This window comes from Cydia pomonella, chromosome 11, assembly GCF_033807575.1.
Source record: "Cydia pomonella isolate Wapato2018A chromosome 11, ilCydPomo1, whole genome shotgun sequence".
NCBI classification, from domain to species: Eukaryota; Metazoa; Arthropoda; class Insecta; order Lepidoptera; family Tortricidae; genus Cydia; species Cydia pomonella.
This window is the reverse complement of record NC_084713.1, coordinates 4,879,884-4,897,286: the sequence shown is the minus strand read 5'-3', so window position 1 is coordinate 4,897,286 and position 17,403 is coordinate 4,879,884. Positions and strand designations below refer to the sequence as shown.

General features: G+C 38.6%; 1 protein-coding gene across 1 annotated transcript in view; it reads right to left on the bottom strand.

Moving 5' to 3' along the window:
* Window positions 1-17,403, bottom strand: part of LOC133522668 (transferrin) — a 39,091-nt gene that overhangs the window by 10,747 nt on the left and 10,941 nt on the right. The window contains exons 4-10 of the mRNA XM_061858057.1: window positions 12,422-12,540; window positions 9,834-9,993; window positions 8,612-8,769; window positions 8,093-8,297; window positions 5,092-5,260; window positions 1,819-1,945; window positions 901-1,085 (exon numbers count right to left, since the gene is read on the bottom strand). Coding sequence (XP_061714041.1) covers window positions 901-1,085; window positions 1,819-1,945; window positions 5,092-5,260; window positions 8,093-8,297; window positions 8,612-8,769; window positions 9,834-9,993; window positions 12,422-12,540 — 1,123 coding nt within the window. The remainder of the gene's footprint in view (window positions 1-900; window positions 1,086-1,818; window positions 1,946-5,091; window positions 5,261-8,092; window positions 8,298-8,611; window positions 8,770-9,833; window positions 9,994-12,421; window positions 12,541-17,403) is intronic.

Genomic DNA, 17,403 nt, shown 5'->3' with positions numbered 1-17,403 from the left:
TGTGCAATGTAATATTAAAAACAACGATAGGCCATATTAGGCACAAGTATCTTAGTTAATTAAGTAAAGTTTTAGCTTTTAGCAGTCCGCTAGTAATTAACGCGTCCAACATTTGTGTTTACTTAATTACACTCGAATTAATGCGTCCAATCGGGTTTGTTTGTAATGACTAATGAACGTTACGTCAATATCGAAACGTTAAATTGCATCTGAATTTGTGTAGGTATTTTATAATCATCAATCTTGTCAAGTTTAATGAAACTTGTTTTGGTTTGGCGGCTTTTATTTATTAATGTTGATGGGTTTATTCAAGGCAAAGGGGATTGTCAATGTGTCATGCTGCCCTTTGGCTATATTGAAAATTTAAAGGGCTCTTTCACAAGTCAGTACAACATTTACAGTGACATCATAATTAAAGTGACATGAAAAATACATAGCAACATTTATAAATGCCACAGCCAATACCTAGGTAAAAAAGTTACATCTTATGGAAGATTGGGGAGATGAATATTGTCATATTGTTTACATATCTCACTTTCTACTTCATTTTTCAACGTCTATATTATGTACTAATTGCTCCTAATGGCATCTTTATTTCTAATACTTATAATATTTTTTGTTAAAGTTACCTTTTTTCTCTCAAGCCCTCCATCGTCTGACACGATGAGGCCGAAGTCATCCAAAACGTAATTCGGTTTGTTGTCCGCCCTATATACTTTAGGGAAGATTGGGTAAAGGTATGGGATTGGGAAGGTTGGGTAGGGGTATGTATTAATAGCATTGGCTATGGGTACCTATCGTAATTTCCTCACTATCCACATTTTTTCTCCCCCTTGTACCTCCTGCTGCTGCTCCGATCAGATACATTGCCCCAATATACGGTATTTTTTCAGAACTTACCTCTTTCCTCTCAAATCCTCCATCTTCTGGAACGACGAACTCTTCTTTACAACAGCCACAGCGTATTTCGGTTTTTTATCCTCTCCATACACTTCATGGAAGACTGGGTGAAGGTTGTATTTCTTCGCAGCCTGTGCCACCTTCATGTCATCGACGGCGGCGAGATCGGCGCCGTTGTCTTGGACCTGTGTAATTGAATTTTATCTATGGGTATGTCTCATGAATAGTTTAGGATTTTTTGGATTTTCGTCATAGATGTTTCCTTGAGTACAAAACCTGGTATTAATAGAATATATTGGTTGAGTTCGTTAGATATATTTAGAATAATTTAGATTGATTAAGGGTCTGTCATCGTTTTTATGGTTCCATACGTAGCGTAAAACAGGACCCTATTAATAAGACTCCGCTGTCCGTCCGTCTGTCTGTCACCAGGCTGTATCTTATGAACCGTGATAGTTAGACCGTTGAAATTTTCACAGATGATGTACTTCTGTTACCGCTATAACAACAAATACTAAAAAGTACGGAACCATCGATGGGCGAGTCTGACTCGCACTTGTCCGTTTTTTTAAGTACGTTGTATAGGAAGTTTCATAGTTCACTGCTGACAAAGCTGAATGACGTCGATAAGCCCGCTAATTGTGGTTCGTGCAACTGTCCCTTAGTTTTAGATCCCAGCAATTTACGTCCCGTGTACCATAACTCATACGACATATTTAATTATGTAGTGATCTGTACCCCTAGTGTAAATTTATTCGATAGCGAGACGTGACGTACGCGTTTGATTTTGAGTTTCCAAAACATCCCGCTTGGCGCGCGTACGTCACGTCTCGCTATCGAATAAATGTACACTAGGGGTTCGGGCGTGACTTCTGTTTGTGTGTACATATTGAAAGTTTGCTTTGTGTGTTTACATACGTTTTTAAGGCATTCCGCTTCAGTGGCCTCTTGCGTACAATCGAGCCTGGGACGGATGTCGCGGCTAAACGCAAATGTCGACATGGTTCGACATTTGGCGAGCGCCACGTTTGATGTCACACACAGTCTGAAACAAAGGTTAACTTTCTTTAGTAGGTACATACTTACATGTGGTCTTCTAAAAGCGTTGGTTCCATGTTGAATTTAAATTTCAGTCGAACAACGTATAGTATATGCATGAGTGTATCTGTGAGTCAAATGTTTGTTGGTGTCGGGAAAGAAATTAGTGTTCTTACTAATCAAAATAAAAGCTCGTACAATATTTCTACGGAAACTACCGAAATAATGCAAGTGGCTCCTAAAAAACCTGTCTTCTACATGCCACTTTTCCGTACACTCAGCATCAATATTAGCGGATGAAACAACGCGCCAAAAGTATCTGATATTCCAGATACCTTTTCCAAATATAGATAAATCTGTAAAATTTACATTCAAAAGTATATCTTTTACCGTCTTAAGTATTCTACATATAGAACCACCACATTTTGGTAAGCTGTTTCAGAATGGTAGATACTTTTGAAACCTTGTTTGATCCGCTACTTTTGATGCTGACTGTACAAGAATTTAATTTAAACAAACTGGAGACGAAAGTTTAAACTTTAAAAGATGAACTTCTCAAAGAAGGACCGCAACTTGTAACTTAACTGTTTCGGGTGAACTGCAATTCTTAAAAATCTTTGAACTGTTTTCCAAACTAGTCTGAAAGTTACGAGCTGTCGCATATGTCTCGTACAATGAATATGATTCTTTTTTTTCACAATTACCATATTAAGAAACAATTCTGATATTTCATTACACTAAGTTTTTGCAAGAATATAATTTTAGGTACAAGCTTTTGTCGCTGACTGCATTTCTTACCACAGGCAACTAATACTCATCGAGACAATTCTAAAAAATCCCAAACACACTCATCAGTCCCTCAGTCATTACAGAGTTCCACCTCCTGTTTACATCATCAGATCAGCTCGATGGTATGTACCATAATATTGCATTGTCGCCCGACTTACAAAAAGGTGCATATTTTCAGCTCAATTGGAAATCGGGAAGTGGGTCAAATGTAGCTTCTAAGATTTGACCCACAGTAATCCACTCACTTACTTACATAGGTACTAACAGGGCAAGTAAAAGCTTGTAAAAACCGGAAAAATTGCTACTTTAGATTCATTCAACGTACCATTTATCTACCTCGACGAGTATACTTATTTATAGCGTTCGCATACTCATTTACTGTCTCAATAAATATAGCAGCTATTTGTTCCGACATTGAAAAGGGACGATAAAAACATCTTTTCAGCCGATCCGTCCCGTTCACGATACGCATACGGAATACGCTCCGACTCTGTAAAAATGAGCCCCAGTAATTTGAGCCTTATGTGTATGGTATTAGATTTCAGATTGGATTTTATGACTGCCAGGAAATACCTCGAGTATGTCAATAGGGCGAAAGGTTAAAAGGTTAATGCGAAGCTTTAGATCTTCAAGTTTGCGTTGGACAGGCTAGGGGCGCTTGTGAAACTTCAAGTTATGAACGAGTTTGACGTTGTTTGAGACTTTGGGCAAGTACCGTGTTAGAGAAGTACGTGTCCGTTCAAACTGTGGTGGAAGATAATTAGTTACTGCATTTAGAACTTTATCTATCTTAGAGACGAGTTACATAACCCCTTATTCATAAACGGCTACTAAAGTTACGATGCCGCTAATAATCGTTGGTCCCTTTCCGACGTATTGTTATGATGGTTTATGATAGATAGATAGATAGATTTATTTATTTCATAATACAGATTACATTATAAATTGCAGGCATGTCAATCTACAAGAATTCATATTATGGTCGTCAAAACAGATATACAAAAACATAATCGATAAAATATCAATTCAAAAATTTAATTATTACAGGATACTAGTATTTTAAAATAATGTCAAGATAGTATCCTAGAGGATCGTCAAAATCTATTCATCGTTCATACATTCATTAACAGAATACAGCGGTCTATCCAACAAAAAATCTCTCAATCGGCGTTTGAATGTCTGATCACACAGTTCACTTTTTATATCGGCTGGAAGTCGTTCATAATATGTAGGTCCTATCACATGAGGATTTTTTTGAGCTAAGGCCATACGGCGGGGAACAGTTCTCAGCCGTGCCGTCGAACGGACATTTATACCCTCAACATGAACGCGTTTGAAATCTGATATATTATTTCTAACGAACATAATGATTTCAAAAATATACAAGGCAAAGTGCGTCATAATACGATGTTCTACTAACAGATGTCTACACGAGTGTCATTCACTCCGGCCAAGATACGTAGTGCGGGTTTTTGAATAACTAAAACTCGTCTTGCATCTGTCGAGTTTCCCCATATTATCGTCCCGTAAGATATTAATGAGTGGAAATGCGCATAGTACACGGATCTTAAGGCGTCATGAATAAGGGGGTTAATATTTAGTGGTTTAATACTTGTGGAAAATCTTATGCCGTTGTATTGTGCCACTTAGCGTTAGTGTTGGCCGAACGTTAATTGAACCGCAAACCGTAAGTGACGGTTACAGTTTACGGTTCAATTTGTAATGGTTAGTGGTCAATTAACAATTTGTAATTAACGTTGGCCAACATTGCTTAGTTCATTTCATTTTGTTGTACTTTACTTACTTGGAGGATAGGATTATAGGGTAACTAGAAACTCTGTCTGTGAATTTCCCAACTTACGTATTGCCTGGAGAGACAATAGTTATTTGTTTTACAAGGGGGGCAAAGTTGTTGTTTAACCGCTCGTGCTAATATTGATACCCGAGCAAGCGAAAGATTCCAAAATTGAACCACGAGCGTAGCGACGAGTTATCATCCAAAATGATCATTTAAAAGTCAATTCTACCAGCGAACATAAGGAAACTACTCAAAATTTGCATCTGATTACTTTGCCCCACACGTGGATAAATGCAACTTTCTCATTAGTTTTTGAACAATCAAGAGGGTCTTTACCAGTTCGTGTGGTGAAAATTATTTTTCGGTCTATAGAAGGCAATCGAGAAAGAAAAAATCCAGTGCCATCTATCCCAGGTTATCCATCAAAGAATCGGACTGCAAGTAAACCAATGCTGGCACCATTGGTCTTCGACTGGCCCATCCCATTGCATTTGACTAAGCGAGAGAGAGAGAGAGAGAGAGAGAGATGGGAAATTACTAGGAAGAAAAACTATGTAAGTAAATACCTGACTACAGGTTCTGGCGCGCCGTGCCCCCTCTCGATGACTTCAGTGTAGTTGGCTTTCTTCAGGTAGGTTGCAGGTGCGATAGGAATGTTGTCAGCTACATGGTGTATCTTCTCTGATAAGCCGAGCACGTTGGCGAACCAGTCTGGTAGGGGCTTTGTGGCGGCTCCTGGTGAAAAACGGGATTTTGTAAAAAGTATTTTACGTGAAGTACCTACCGATTCAGTTTTTATTAGGCTACTGCTTTTACTAGGCTAGTGAATCTTTTGAACTTCAGTAGTACTTATTTAAATGAGGTGAAAATGTGCTTGTTTACAAGGTTATAACTCTTGGACAATTCCAAGAAGATATCTTCTGTTTGTTCTGAAAGTCTGAGGTTGCGGGATTGTGGGTTCGATCCGCGAGAGCGAGAGGCGAACATATCTACTTGCTTAGAGGTTACTTGTTGTTTAACACGAAGATATATATTTACCTTCGTCGTTTGTTTTGCATGCCGAGGCACACAAAAAGAGCTTAAGATGACATTCGGATATCAACTGCAGCTGCATTACTTTTGCGATATTACTGCTGCGGCCTTGATGTCGGCGTTGTATCTGTCAATAGGGTTGTTTCCATCTACAAATCTTAGGGCAGAATTGTATTCCAATAAATTATTTTGGATTATAAGAAAATGATAAACTACTTTTAGGGGACCTGTAATGACCATATTTTTGTAAATATCGAATTTAAAATATCTTTTGGCACACGTCACGTGACCAAGCTCGAAACGTCATTGAAGATTCTGATGAGGTCACAACTCTCGGATTGACACTGTTGACATTTAGGCGATAAACAACAAATGACAAATGTCAGTTGACAGTTCGTATCTTCTACGTGTGTATGTAGTTATGTGTCAAACCGTAAACTGTGACGTCACACAATTTTCAAAGAGCGTTCTGGGCGCGAAAGCATCTGTCAAAATATATTTTGTTAATTTAACATATTTAAAGCCGTTTTTAGTATAAAAGTTGAATTTTAGGGCAAATTTTAGTTAATATATAGAACGTAAGTAATACAAGCGTTTCAAAAAATTGGAAACAACCCTATTTACTTGATAGTTAAATTGACGTTCGGCGCCGCATTACTGCCGTTATTATGACCCAATCCTTCACTTAAGTGAACTGGGGGCTTAGCCAACATGCCGATCGTTAACGCTCCGTAGCGTTAGCGTAGTCATCTCTCTATCACTCTTCCATATTAGTGTGATAGTGACAGTTGCGTTTCGTTCGCTACGGAGCGTTATCGATTGGCACGTTGGCTACGTAACCAGAACATTTTATGAAGGTAATTGGGAGATAGATAAGCCAGCAGCATCAACGCTACAGCAATAATGCATAGGCAGTTGACATCCTAATGTCACCCCAACCTAAAAATAACTAGTATTTTTTTAACATCGTTACGCTAGACGATTGGCAGTCCTCAACTGTCCGTTACTCCAGAATCTTTCTGCCTCGCACAGCTAAACTGTGGAATGTCGGCTGCGGTATTTCCGGACCGATACGACCTTCAGACCTTCAAGAAAAGAGCGTATCTTAAAGGCCGGCAACGCACTTACAACCCCTCTAATGTTACGGGTGTCCATGGGCGGCGGTAATCGCTTACCATCAGGTGATTCGTCTGCTCGTTTGCTTAAATAAATAAACGCTAATGTTTCCATCCTACTGATCCAGCGTTGAATTTTATTCGGCAGACTTAAGACCAAATTGGCTTTAAGACTGCCGTAAAATTAAAATTGTATTTACTTTTTATAAGTACCTTGTACGAATATTCAAGAGGACAGAGGATCAATATCAATACAAACCAGACGACCTTGCATGCAAGTTTCGCTTTTAGTCGAGTCAATAGAGATTATTAATGATTCACTTTATTTGGGGAAGTAAATGCCTAATATTAAGAATATGCAATGCATCATTTTTATTGGTCATGTTGAAAGTGTTGAACCCACTTCACAAAATAGGAAAAGAAAACAACAAACGTGAAGGACAAGCGGCGTTTTAATATACAATAACATGAGATAACATCAGACAACGGAAATATTTTTCAAATTATATGAAAGTGGCCGACAGGATTTTTCGAAATTTTACAACTATTGAGATTAGTTGTTCATAGTAAAAAACACTGGCCAAGCAAACGCTTCTTGTCGACCGTTCCAAGCCGAAATGGTGGTCGCTTCATGGTAACTTGGCTCCCTCGGTGTAAATCGTAACATCATATTTATCGTCACAGGTGTAACAAAACTCCGTCATGAATGACATGGGTGATTCAAATGTTGAGATTAAAATTTAATGTTTTCGGTAAAAAATCGTCCGGGTTGAATGGAGTATTGCGGCACCAGACCAGACAAATAAATTAAACCTAGATATCCACAGGTACATGAACTTATTTACATAGTTTGTTTATTTCGTCGTGCAACTTGCACGAATATGGTTAGTTTGTGTCTTGATTGTAAAATATGCCAGCACTCCAGCTAGAAGTTGTTTTTAGTTTTTTTGATTCCGTCGCGACATTGCACATTGTTAATTGTGTTTGGGCATAAATATAGTGAAAGCGAAACCCCGTAAATCTGAATCTGAATAAAAGAGAAATCTTTATAAGCAAGGCCTTTGATCTCTTGGTACAACATATTAAAAAATAATAAATTCTAATCCAGATCAAAAATGCCTTCAGTTAGATATTGAATTCCTATTTTTCTTTTCCTATTTTTTTATCCTCATAGTCCATCTAATCATTGTGTGGAGTACCTGATGTCTAATTGCCTCTTCACAGCATACTTTATATCCCGTTTGTCGCACGACTTTCAGGTCTCTGCATCACATGCCCATACCAACCAGGCAGGGCTAAATAACCCTCAACCGAGGGTAAATACTTACCCTCGGTTGAGGTCTTATGCTTTTCGTAGTGTTTAATGCAGCTTTCAAAAATTTCATCCTGTTTCAAACTGCTTCATGAGTCTCATACGTACCAGCAGCAGCAAGTTGCTTTATCTTCTCCCTCAATGGCGTCAGACTGGCGGTCACATCGTTATGTCCCAGCAGGCCTTGCCAAGGCCGCGCCGCCCATGAGCAGGCCTTCTCTCGGATGGGAACCTTGGACCCGTCCGCGCAGAGGTACGCGAACTCGTCGGGGTTTTCAGAGGATTGGCTGGCTGGGATGGTTCCGACTGGTAACTGAGGACAAAACGGTGGGTTTTACGGATTTAGTTGAACCATATCACCAATATTACCATATGTTTTTAACTAGCACGAGGGTGACGACTGGGAAGTTGGGAACCAAATAATGCAGCAAGGGAATTCGGTCATGATATCAGGGAACCTATGAATTGAGAAAAGCACGGAACTGGTTTGTGAGGATCTCCTCACAGGGGAGGCAAAGGATATCTTTAGTTTTATGAAGATAATTGATGATGACATCTTAGTCCCGTAGAGTAGTCAATGTAGTCATGTTAGACAAGGCTAGCTTTAATAGTAGTTGGTTAACTTACTCCGAAGAATTTGCGCACGTATATGACCTTAGTGAATGCAACCTGTCCACCATTATGTGCCAAGCACCGCAGCGCCCCCTCATAGCCGCTGAAGTTGTCAGGATAGTCGCAGATTTCTGGGTGTTCGCATAGCGCACAGAGTTGGCTGTACTGGGCCTCTGTAACAACAAGGACGCTTAGTAAAGTGTGTGATGGATTTATCGTTTCCGAAACAAATGTTTTCCTTCATATCTGCTAATATCAGTTCCCTAAGAATTTTATTTCCAGAGTACAGATTGCGACAGAAATATCACTTGGTCTTATAAATACTTAAAGAAGATTAAGTTTATTGTTTTGCATAAAAAGTGCGTTTTTCAATTTTCAACCCTTACCTAAGCCATATTTCTCAAAGTGAACCTGTAGTTCATTTCATACTGACCGAATTTTAAGATAAACTTTAATATTTTCGAAAAAAAATTGCATGATCATTTTGATCTTAAATTATTTAAGGATAAGAAATGGGTGGTGATCTGGTGATCGTTCAACATGACTTATATACTTTTGTTGAAAAAACACTCTGTATTAAAGGTTAATTCTGTTTAATATGTGCCTAGCGAGATCACACCGTAACGAGGCTACGTAGTATGATGCCCCAGACGCCCATAAAGTTTACTCCGGGAATTCCTGGATATACGACCGGAACTAAGTATTACCTGCCGCTATTTTTAGACAGGCTTAAGTTGCGTACAAGGTTGTGGTTATAGCTGTACTAAAACGCTGATTATCCGCCTGGGGCCTATATCGTCAGTGATAAGTGGTGACTTGGTAAGTACAAACGAAATCTAATGTTCACTATTTTTATATATTTCTGGGTGGAGTTCGCAAAGTGAACTGCAAAGATTCAGTTTGTTTTCTAGTAACTACCCAGTTACGCTTTTTGCAAAAGTTCTTTTTCATGATACTTTTGGTTATTTAGTTTGGTAATGAAGATTTATCTACATTGATAGGTGCTAAAATAAGATCGATATGTTACTAAAAGAAGATCGGTATAAAAGTGGACTTCGAGAATGCTCCCAGGAAAGTAAAAGCGGTTGACTTAGTAAAAGTACCTCATAGCTATTGTTCAAAAAAAACAAAGGCAGCAAGGAATCCTTTTCGGGCAGAAGTTCACGTTTTGGGTTTGGGTTCGATGCTGCGTTTCATCAGCCAACTGGGGCAAGTGACTTTGTATATTAAAACTTACTCCAAGCAGAGTTGGTCTTTTGATCCGGTGACCACTTCCCGACAATGCAGGACTTGGTGAAGAAGCTAGAGAAGGCACGCAGCTCGTTTTCTTTCGGGGAGAAATTCATGTCGTTCATCTTAGGGAAGACGCTGCGCTTCATCAGCATGGTTAGTGGAATCTGTGGAAGGATGCCTACGTTACTGATACGAAAATTACTCTGTATTCCACTTAATGCTCTCCTTTAATTGTATGTGATTTTTGCCCCAACAAAAAGCAACCTAATCTTGCTTTTGAACGAGAATAAAATAGATTGTGTCCAACATAACATACTTTACTGCAAAAACTTTAAGTAAGATAAGTACCTACCTATATGTTTCAGAGCCCATCAACGTGCTCACTAGCGCCACTGGAAAATAAATGTGATTGTTTAAATTTGACGATAGATATTTAAAAAAGGGGGCCGCTACGTACTGTATTTTGTATTTAAGTACCTTTTGAATACATCAAACTAGTTTCTATGTTGCTGGATTCATCGACTTAAAACAAAAACGGCCGTATTAACTTTGGACGCCCAGATTGACGAATCCAGCAACGTAAAAACTATTATGATGCATTCAAAAGGTACTTAAATATAAAATACAGTACGTAGCGGCCCCCTTTTTTAAATATCTATCGTTGAATTTAAATAATCACAATTATTTAGCAGTGGCGCTAGTGAGCACGTTGATGGGCTCTTCATGAGAAGGCGTAATAGGGTTGTTTCCAATTATTTGAAACGCTTGTATTACGTTCTATATTAACTAAAAGTTGCCCTAAAATTCAACTTTTATACTAAAAACGGCTTTAAATATGTTAAATTAACAAAATATATTTTGACAGATTCTTTCGCGCCCAAAACGCTCTTTGAAAATTGTGTGACGTCACAGTTTACGGTTTGACACATAACTACATACACACGTAGAAGATACGAACTGTCAACTGACATTTGTCATTTGTTGTTTATCGCCTAACTGTCAACAGTCAATCCGAGAGTTGTGACGTCATCAGAATCTTCAAAGGCGTTTCGAATTTGGTCACGTGACGTGTGCCAAAAGATATTTTGAATTCAATATTTACAAAAATATGGTCATTACAGGTCCCCTAAAAGTAGTTTAACATGTTCTTATAATCCAAAAGAATTTATTGGGATACAATTCTGCCCTAAGATTTGTAGATGGAAACAACCCTATTAGAGAGGTCTCAAAATCATGTTATACCTACTAATTTTATTAGCATCATCAGAATAATCTATTTTTTTTTTAGCATCATCAGACTTTACGGTTCCAGATGCTCGATAAAATACACTTTAACCTAATGTTTGTTAAATATGTTAAGCGCCTTTTGAAACTAAGTTTTTGTCCCTAACATTGATACTTACAGATATTTTGTTTTCGTATAACTCCATTTTCCTTGCAGGTATGGATGTGGGTGCCTGGGTGGTGGGTGCCTATCAGTTGACGTGTTTTTCACGAAATAATCCATTAAATTCGATCGGATGACGAAGCAAACATTTTTTATTCGATCTATTGCTTCTGTTTAAAAATCGTCGATTAAATCACCCAGTCCACGTTTGCAATAAACCGAATGACGAATGGTTTCCGAACCCGGACAAAGCATTCTATTCCGTTAATACGACTTGTCTTCGGCTGCCGGTGGCATTCGATCGTTGTCGTTGATTGAATTACATTACAATCAGCTAGGATAAAGCATTTTTCTTCGTGAAACGAAACACTTTATTGCTTTTGGTGACGAGTTTCAGAAGCCAGTTATTTGCTGAGGAACTGATACCTATTGTAGTGTTAGGTATTGGTCAGAATTTTTGTTGGCATACTTTTGCATTTAAAGTTCTATTTGGTTCTATAAAGGTTTCTATTTATTAATTACTTAGGCACCATAAATTTGTTGGGTAAGACGATTTTTGCCAGTTTTTGATACACTCCCAGCTCCAATATAAGAAAAAATAAGAATAGGCCGGCCCCCTATTATATATTACGTAACAATCTAAAGGAAAAAATGAATATATGTTTGGTTTGTTTTAGTTTTTATTTTTCACACAAATCATTTTTGGAATGTTTGTTTGTACGTACAAAGGTACTGGAGTCCGTCTAAGCTAACGCTGCACCGTTTTTGATAGCACAGAATGCGGTAGGTAGTATTATTTTTAACGTCATCATTTCATAGAAATTTGAAAATTTTCGCATCTTAAAAACTACGAGTATGGAAAGGGGGGTGCCACTCCCTTGTAAGAAAAAAGAAGACATTTTTGACACCCTCCCCCTAAATTGTCTTTCTTAATAAATGGATGGCGCCTTAATAGAATGAACCCTCCCGCCCCATTATTAAATTTAGAACATTATAGGTTGTACTTACTTGTTTCATGAAACAGAAAATCTTTTGATTTAAGACATTAAATAATAATGGGTAACGCTTTTCTAGTTGGCAAGAGTTAGCTTGGTATAATTTTAAGTAGTTTAGTGATTATTCTTTACAGCCACTAAAACCTTACCAGGTTGGACAATTTTAAGAGGGGAGTCTTACCTATCTTATCTTATGTACTTATATCTTACCTTATAACCGACGTTCCTGTTGACCCCCGTGTGGCAGGATTTGAGTCCCTTCAGCTGATCCAGGTTGTTGATGGGCAAGTCTTTGTGGACAACGATGACAGCTTGGTAACGGAACTCCGCTGCAAAGATTAACAATGGTTGATAAAGACTATTTAGATAAAACATTTTTAACGGGGGGGACACGAGCAGACGAATTGCCTGATGGTAAGCAATTATCATTACCCATGGACACCTGCAACACTAGACCGGCTAGCAAGAGTTGCGTTCTCGCGGGCGACCCCGTACATTCTGCGCGACTTCAAGTGAGAACGCAACTCATGCTAGACGGTCAGAGGGGTTGCAAGTGCGTTGTCGCCTTTAAGATGGGACACTCTTTTTTGTGAAGGTTTGAAGGTCGTGTAAGTCAACAGTTTATTGCACAGTTTAGCTGTGCGAGGCAGGAGGTTTATAGAGAAACGCACACAGTTGATGACTCTAAGAGGGCCAATAACTGTGATGAACCGATGAACCTCTGATGAATACACAAATAAATGTCCAGGATTTGAACCCGGGAACACCTGCTCCGCAGGCAGGGTCACCACAGACTACCTAACCTAACGGCCGTTTTATCTTGTATCAATGAGATGTGATGCGAGTGATATCAATATGAAATAAAATTCAAATAAATTTAACTATAAGTAATTAAAATTTAGATAATGTATATATATACAGAATTACTATAACTAGATTAAATCTTTAGGCCCCTGAGGCATCATATCAAGGATGCTGGCGGCATTTCCTCGGTGTATCGCAAATCGCAATACTGATACGTTGTGCGAGGAAGCCGCCAGCTCTTCGGTCTCCATTTACGTCAACCAAACGTAAATAAAATTGACATCGATAAGTCCAAATCGACCTCAGGTATGATTTACCAAGCTTAACATATTATTTACCGTACCTATCTGCCCCGGCCATACGTTCCGGACCGCAATATAACATTCATGAATGAAAATTTGGCCCGACGTGAATTAAGTAGGTTTAGACTGCAACGTTCATCAGGTTATTTTGCTAAGTAATTTATTACTTTGAAGCTTGGCAATAAAGTTGAAGTTTCAAAATGGCAACATCAGACCATTACCATACACAAACGGGGTGAAAGATATGCAGAGGTGTGATTCCAATTGCTTACGGGGCTCGGGCGCTTCGAAAGTTATGGAATAGGTACCAATATAGGCTCGGTCATCTAGAGCGAATGGGAGGCGATCAGGCGGTGAAAAGAGCGTTTGAGGGAAAACCGAAAGCACGCCGCCCGGCCGGTCGACCTAGTTATCGATGGGTGGATGTGGTGGACACGGATCTGCGCGAGCTCCAGGTGGCTGGAAAGACTGGCGAGAAACTGCACAGGACCGGGATCAGTGGCGAGCAGTTGTGTTGGACGCGAAGACAGAGACACACTTTGGGTCGCTGCGCCAGAGGAGTTTAGTAAGTAGTAGTAGTAGTAGTTTAATGAATAGGTATATTTAAATAAGGTACAAAAACATGTCAGAAACAATAAATAAAAACTTAAAATTACAATTAATCTAAATACAGACTATACAAAAATAAAACTACACTAAATACAGACTATACAAAAATAAAACTACACTAAACTAAACTAAATCTAAAAAGGCCCCTGCGGCAAGGTCCCGATGATGCTGGCTGCGTTACCCCGCTGAACTGCCAGACTGATGCGTTGAGCGAGGTAACTGCCAGCTCTCCGGTCCCCAGTTGCGTCCCTGAGTCTCTTTGAAAGGTCTCTAAAGAGACTCGGAGCGCCAGGACCCCACGGACCCAGGGTCTCCACGCCGAACGTAACAAAACTGTATTCGGCTCCGAGATCGCGGTATTTCTCCACCTTTGCAATTTCAGCCGCCTCCGCAGCAGCTGCCGCCCTTAACGAGGTTCCGTGGAGATGTGACGGGGCTAGCGTGTCCTCACAAGTACTTAGTTTGTTTGCTCATAGAAATAGGATGAGCGTTAAGCGTTTGTTTGATGTTTCGGTAATAGTGACGCTCACGATAAACCATGGCTGTCTAACCTATTTTTAGAAACTATTTACTCAAGTTACTCTGTTTATATAAACTAGTATTATATTGTACACTACTACAAGTGCACTCTGAAATTACGTACAGTTGTTACGGATCTAGGTTACATTATATCGGTTGACAAGGATTCGATTACCCTACAACTACTACTACAATTACTCGCGTATACAATGGGAATAGCCTACTAGAATGATAAAATGTTATCACATGAACCGACCGCCATGTAAAAATGAAAAACGACGCCATTGCAATTTGAAATTTGTTGTTTTTTTATTAGTCCATCTAAGCTAACATTGCACTGACTCTGACTGAATGGAACAAAGTGAGGAGTGTCATAATTATTTTCATAAAATCTCAATATCACACTTTGCTGACCGTCCTACCTTGGTCCGACTCTAGAGTCAAAGTCATAAGTTGGCAGCGACTTTGATAGCCCAGACAGTGCAAGTGTTGTTCTAAACGTCGAACATCTATTCTATGAAATTATGACGTTTACTTAACCCTTGCACAGGCTGAGCTATCAAAATCGCTGTCAACTTATCATGGTCCGACTCTAACTGTATGGTGGTCCCAGCGATGCTAATTGCATTGGGATAACTTCGAATGCGGGATAATTTTGAAAATGGCAAATGTCTACTAAACTTGAAGCAATTTCTACAGTAGCAACAGTAAGCAAGATGCCTTATGAGGGAAGAATAGCTTTGCGATCCTAACGAAGAAAGTACTTATTCTATGAAATTTCCATTAGGGGCAAAAACGGTGTCCAAATGAGTGTTCAAACCTACCGACTGGAATTGGTTTCATGGTGGTATCAGATGGGTTTTGGGGTCCCCATGACCACCTTTAAGAGAGTTTGCCAAGCACTTACGCAAAGAAAATGCTGTCAGATTTCGCTTTTCTGTGTCTACCAGTAAATTTCTAACTGCTGCCATAAATATTATTGCGGTACCAGATGGGTTAAATCAGCTCCTTTTTCGCACCGGAAGTGGCCTTCTTTTTTGTACTTTTACTGTACTTTAAATTTGCCGTGGCAGACTATCAAATTTGGACTTAGCACAGAAACTTTTGTGCATTTCATCGCGGTATTAAGTCGGTACGAAATTTTGCAGCTCTTCTACCAAAGGCCCGTCCTTAGATATATGTCAATGGCTGTATAATACAACGCGCATCCCGGTCCGGTGTGCACAGGCTTTAAATCCACATACCTAAATGTTTCGACATTGGTTAAATGGTCATCTTAAATTTTCGACATCTTAGGGCGTCATTAAAAAGAAAGTTGACCAATAAACGTCACCACTAAAAACATTATACGCCTTACCATAACACATTTATTTGTTCCTGAGTCATGGGTGTTTTCTATGTATTTAAGTATTTATAAATATTTATATATTTATATCGTTGTCTAAGTACCCTCAACACAAGCCTTATTGAGCTTACTGTGGGCCTTAGCCAATTTGTGTAATAATGTCTTATAATAAAATAAAATAAAACATTATACATAAAACATTATACAGGGTGGACCAAAAGTCTTTTTACATTTGCATACATAAAGTCCTGTACTATACCTTGCGACGCAGTCGGGTAAAAACGGCCATATTTAATTAAAGCCAGAAAGCGTTTTAATGTCGTTAAAAATAGATTAACAAAATCTCATCTCTTATCCTCTGGGGTAGAAAACCTTCGGCACAATTTATATTAATAATCAGATCTTTTAATGTATAAATTGAGATCCGCGGACATTCTAACGAGGCCCTCATTTCCTTAATTAAACTCCTTAAATATCGGACCAATAAGAGGAGTCTCGTTGAAATTTCCACTAAGCTAGCTTTGCTGTTTTGTTTACGTGACTAGGGATGTGCCAAAGCTCCTTTAATATTGCCACCTGACTGCCACCGGATAGTAACATTTCCCAAAAAAAAAATTCTAAGAAAGATCCCGAAGCTCATCTTGTGATGCTCGTATGTTTATTTATAGGAACTTTTGCATTGATGTACTAAAATATTTTTAAGAATGTACTAACAATAATAAGATTACTGTTATTAATGAAGACATTAAATATATAAAATAAAATAAGTAAATAAATAATATATATATATCTCTATCACTCGAGCATTTAAAATTTAAACGATATCACGGTGAATTCGTGGTGTAAATAGTTAAAGCCGCTTAGATGCTACACATGCAAACACCAGAAATTCCCATATTTTTAATTAGATATCTACTTTGAGTCAGGCCAAGCTAACTAGCACAGGCTGTGCAAGTGTTATTCTAAACGTAAAACTTCTATGAAATTATGACGTTTAAAATAATACTAGGACAGTCTGCTATCAACATCGCTGTAGAGTTAGCTTGGTCTGACTCTATGATATAAGCAGTAAAAAAATATTGACTAGCGGTCAGTCAGTTGTACAATAATATTGCTAATAACAAAATTAATCAAATTGTTTGCTGGAAAAAACCATTTATCGATTTAATGGAACACCAAACGTTTACATAACTGTGTTTTAAGGATTTTATTGGTCTAATAAAATATAATTTGATGAATGTACAATATATGGTATATTATTAGGGCTTAGGGCTATTATAACTTGGGTTTACTGTGAGACTGTGACATGTTATTGGCAATATTTCCGGCAACGAAACGTTACCTATGCGCTCATTACTCAAATGATTAAGGCTCTCTCATTACGAAAACAATCTCAAAAAAGCCTTTGTCCATTGTGTGGACGCGTCAAGCCAAACGAACAGTGACAACCATTAATATGTATACAAATTCACACCTTATTCCCAAGACATAAGGTATATGTTAATGACCATTGGACTTTACTGGATCACGTAATCTTTTACGAGTTTTCATTCTGTGTTTGCATGGCATTGGGTGCTTCCGAGCCATTTCAAAATTGGTTTCTTGCTTCTGCA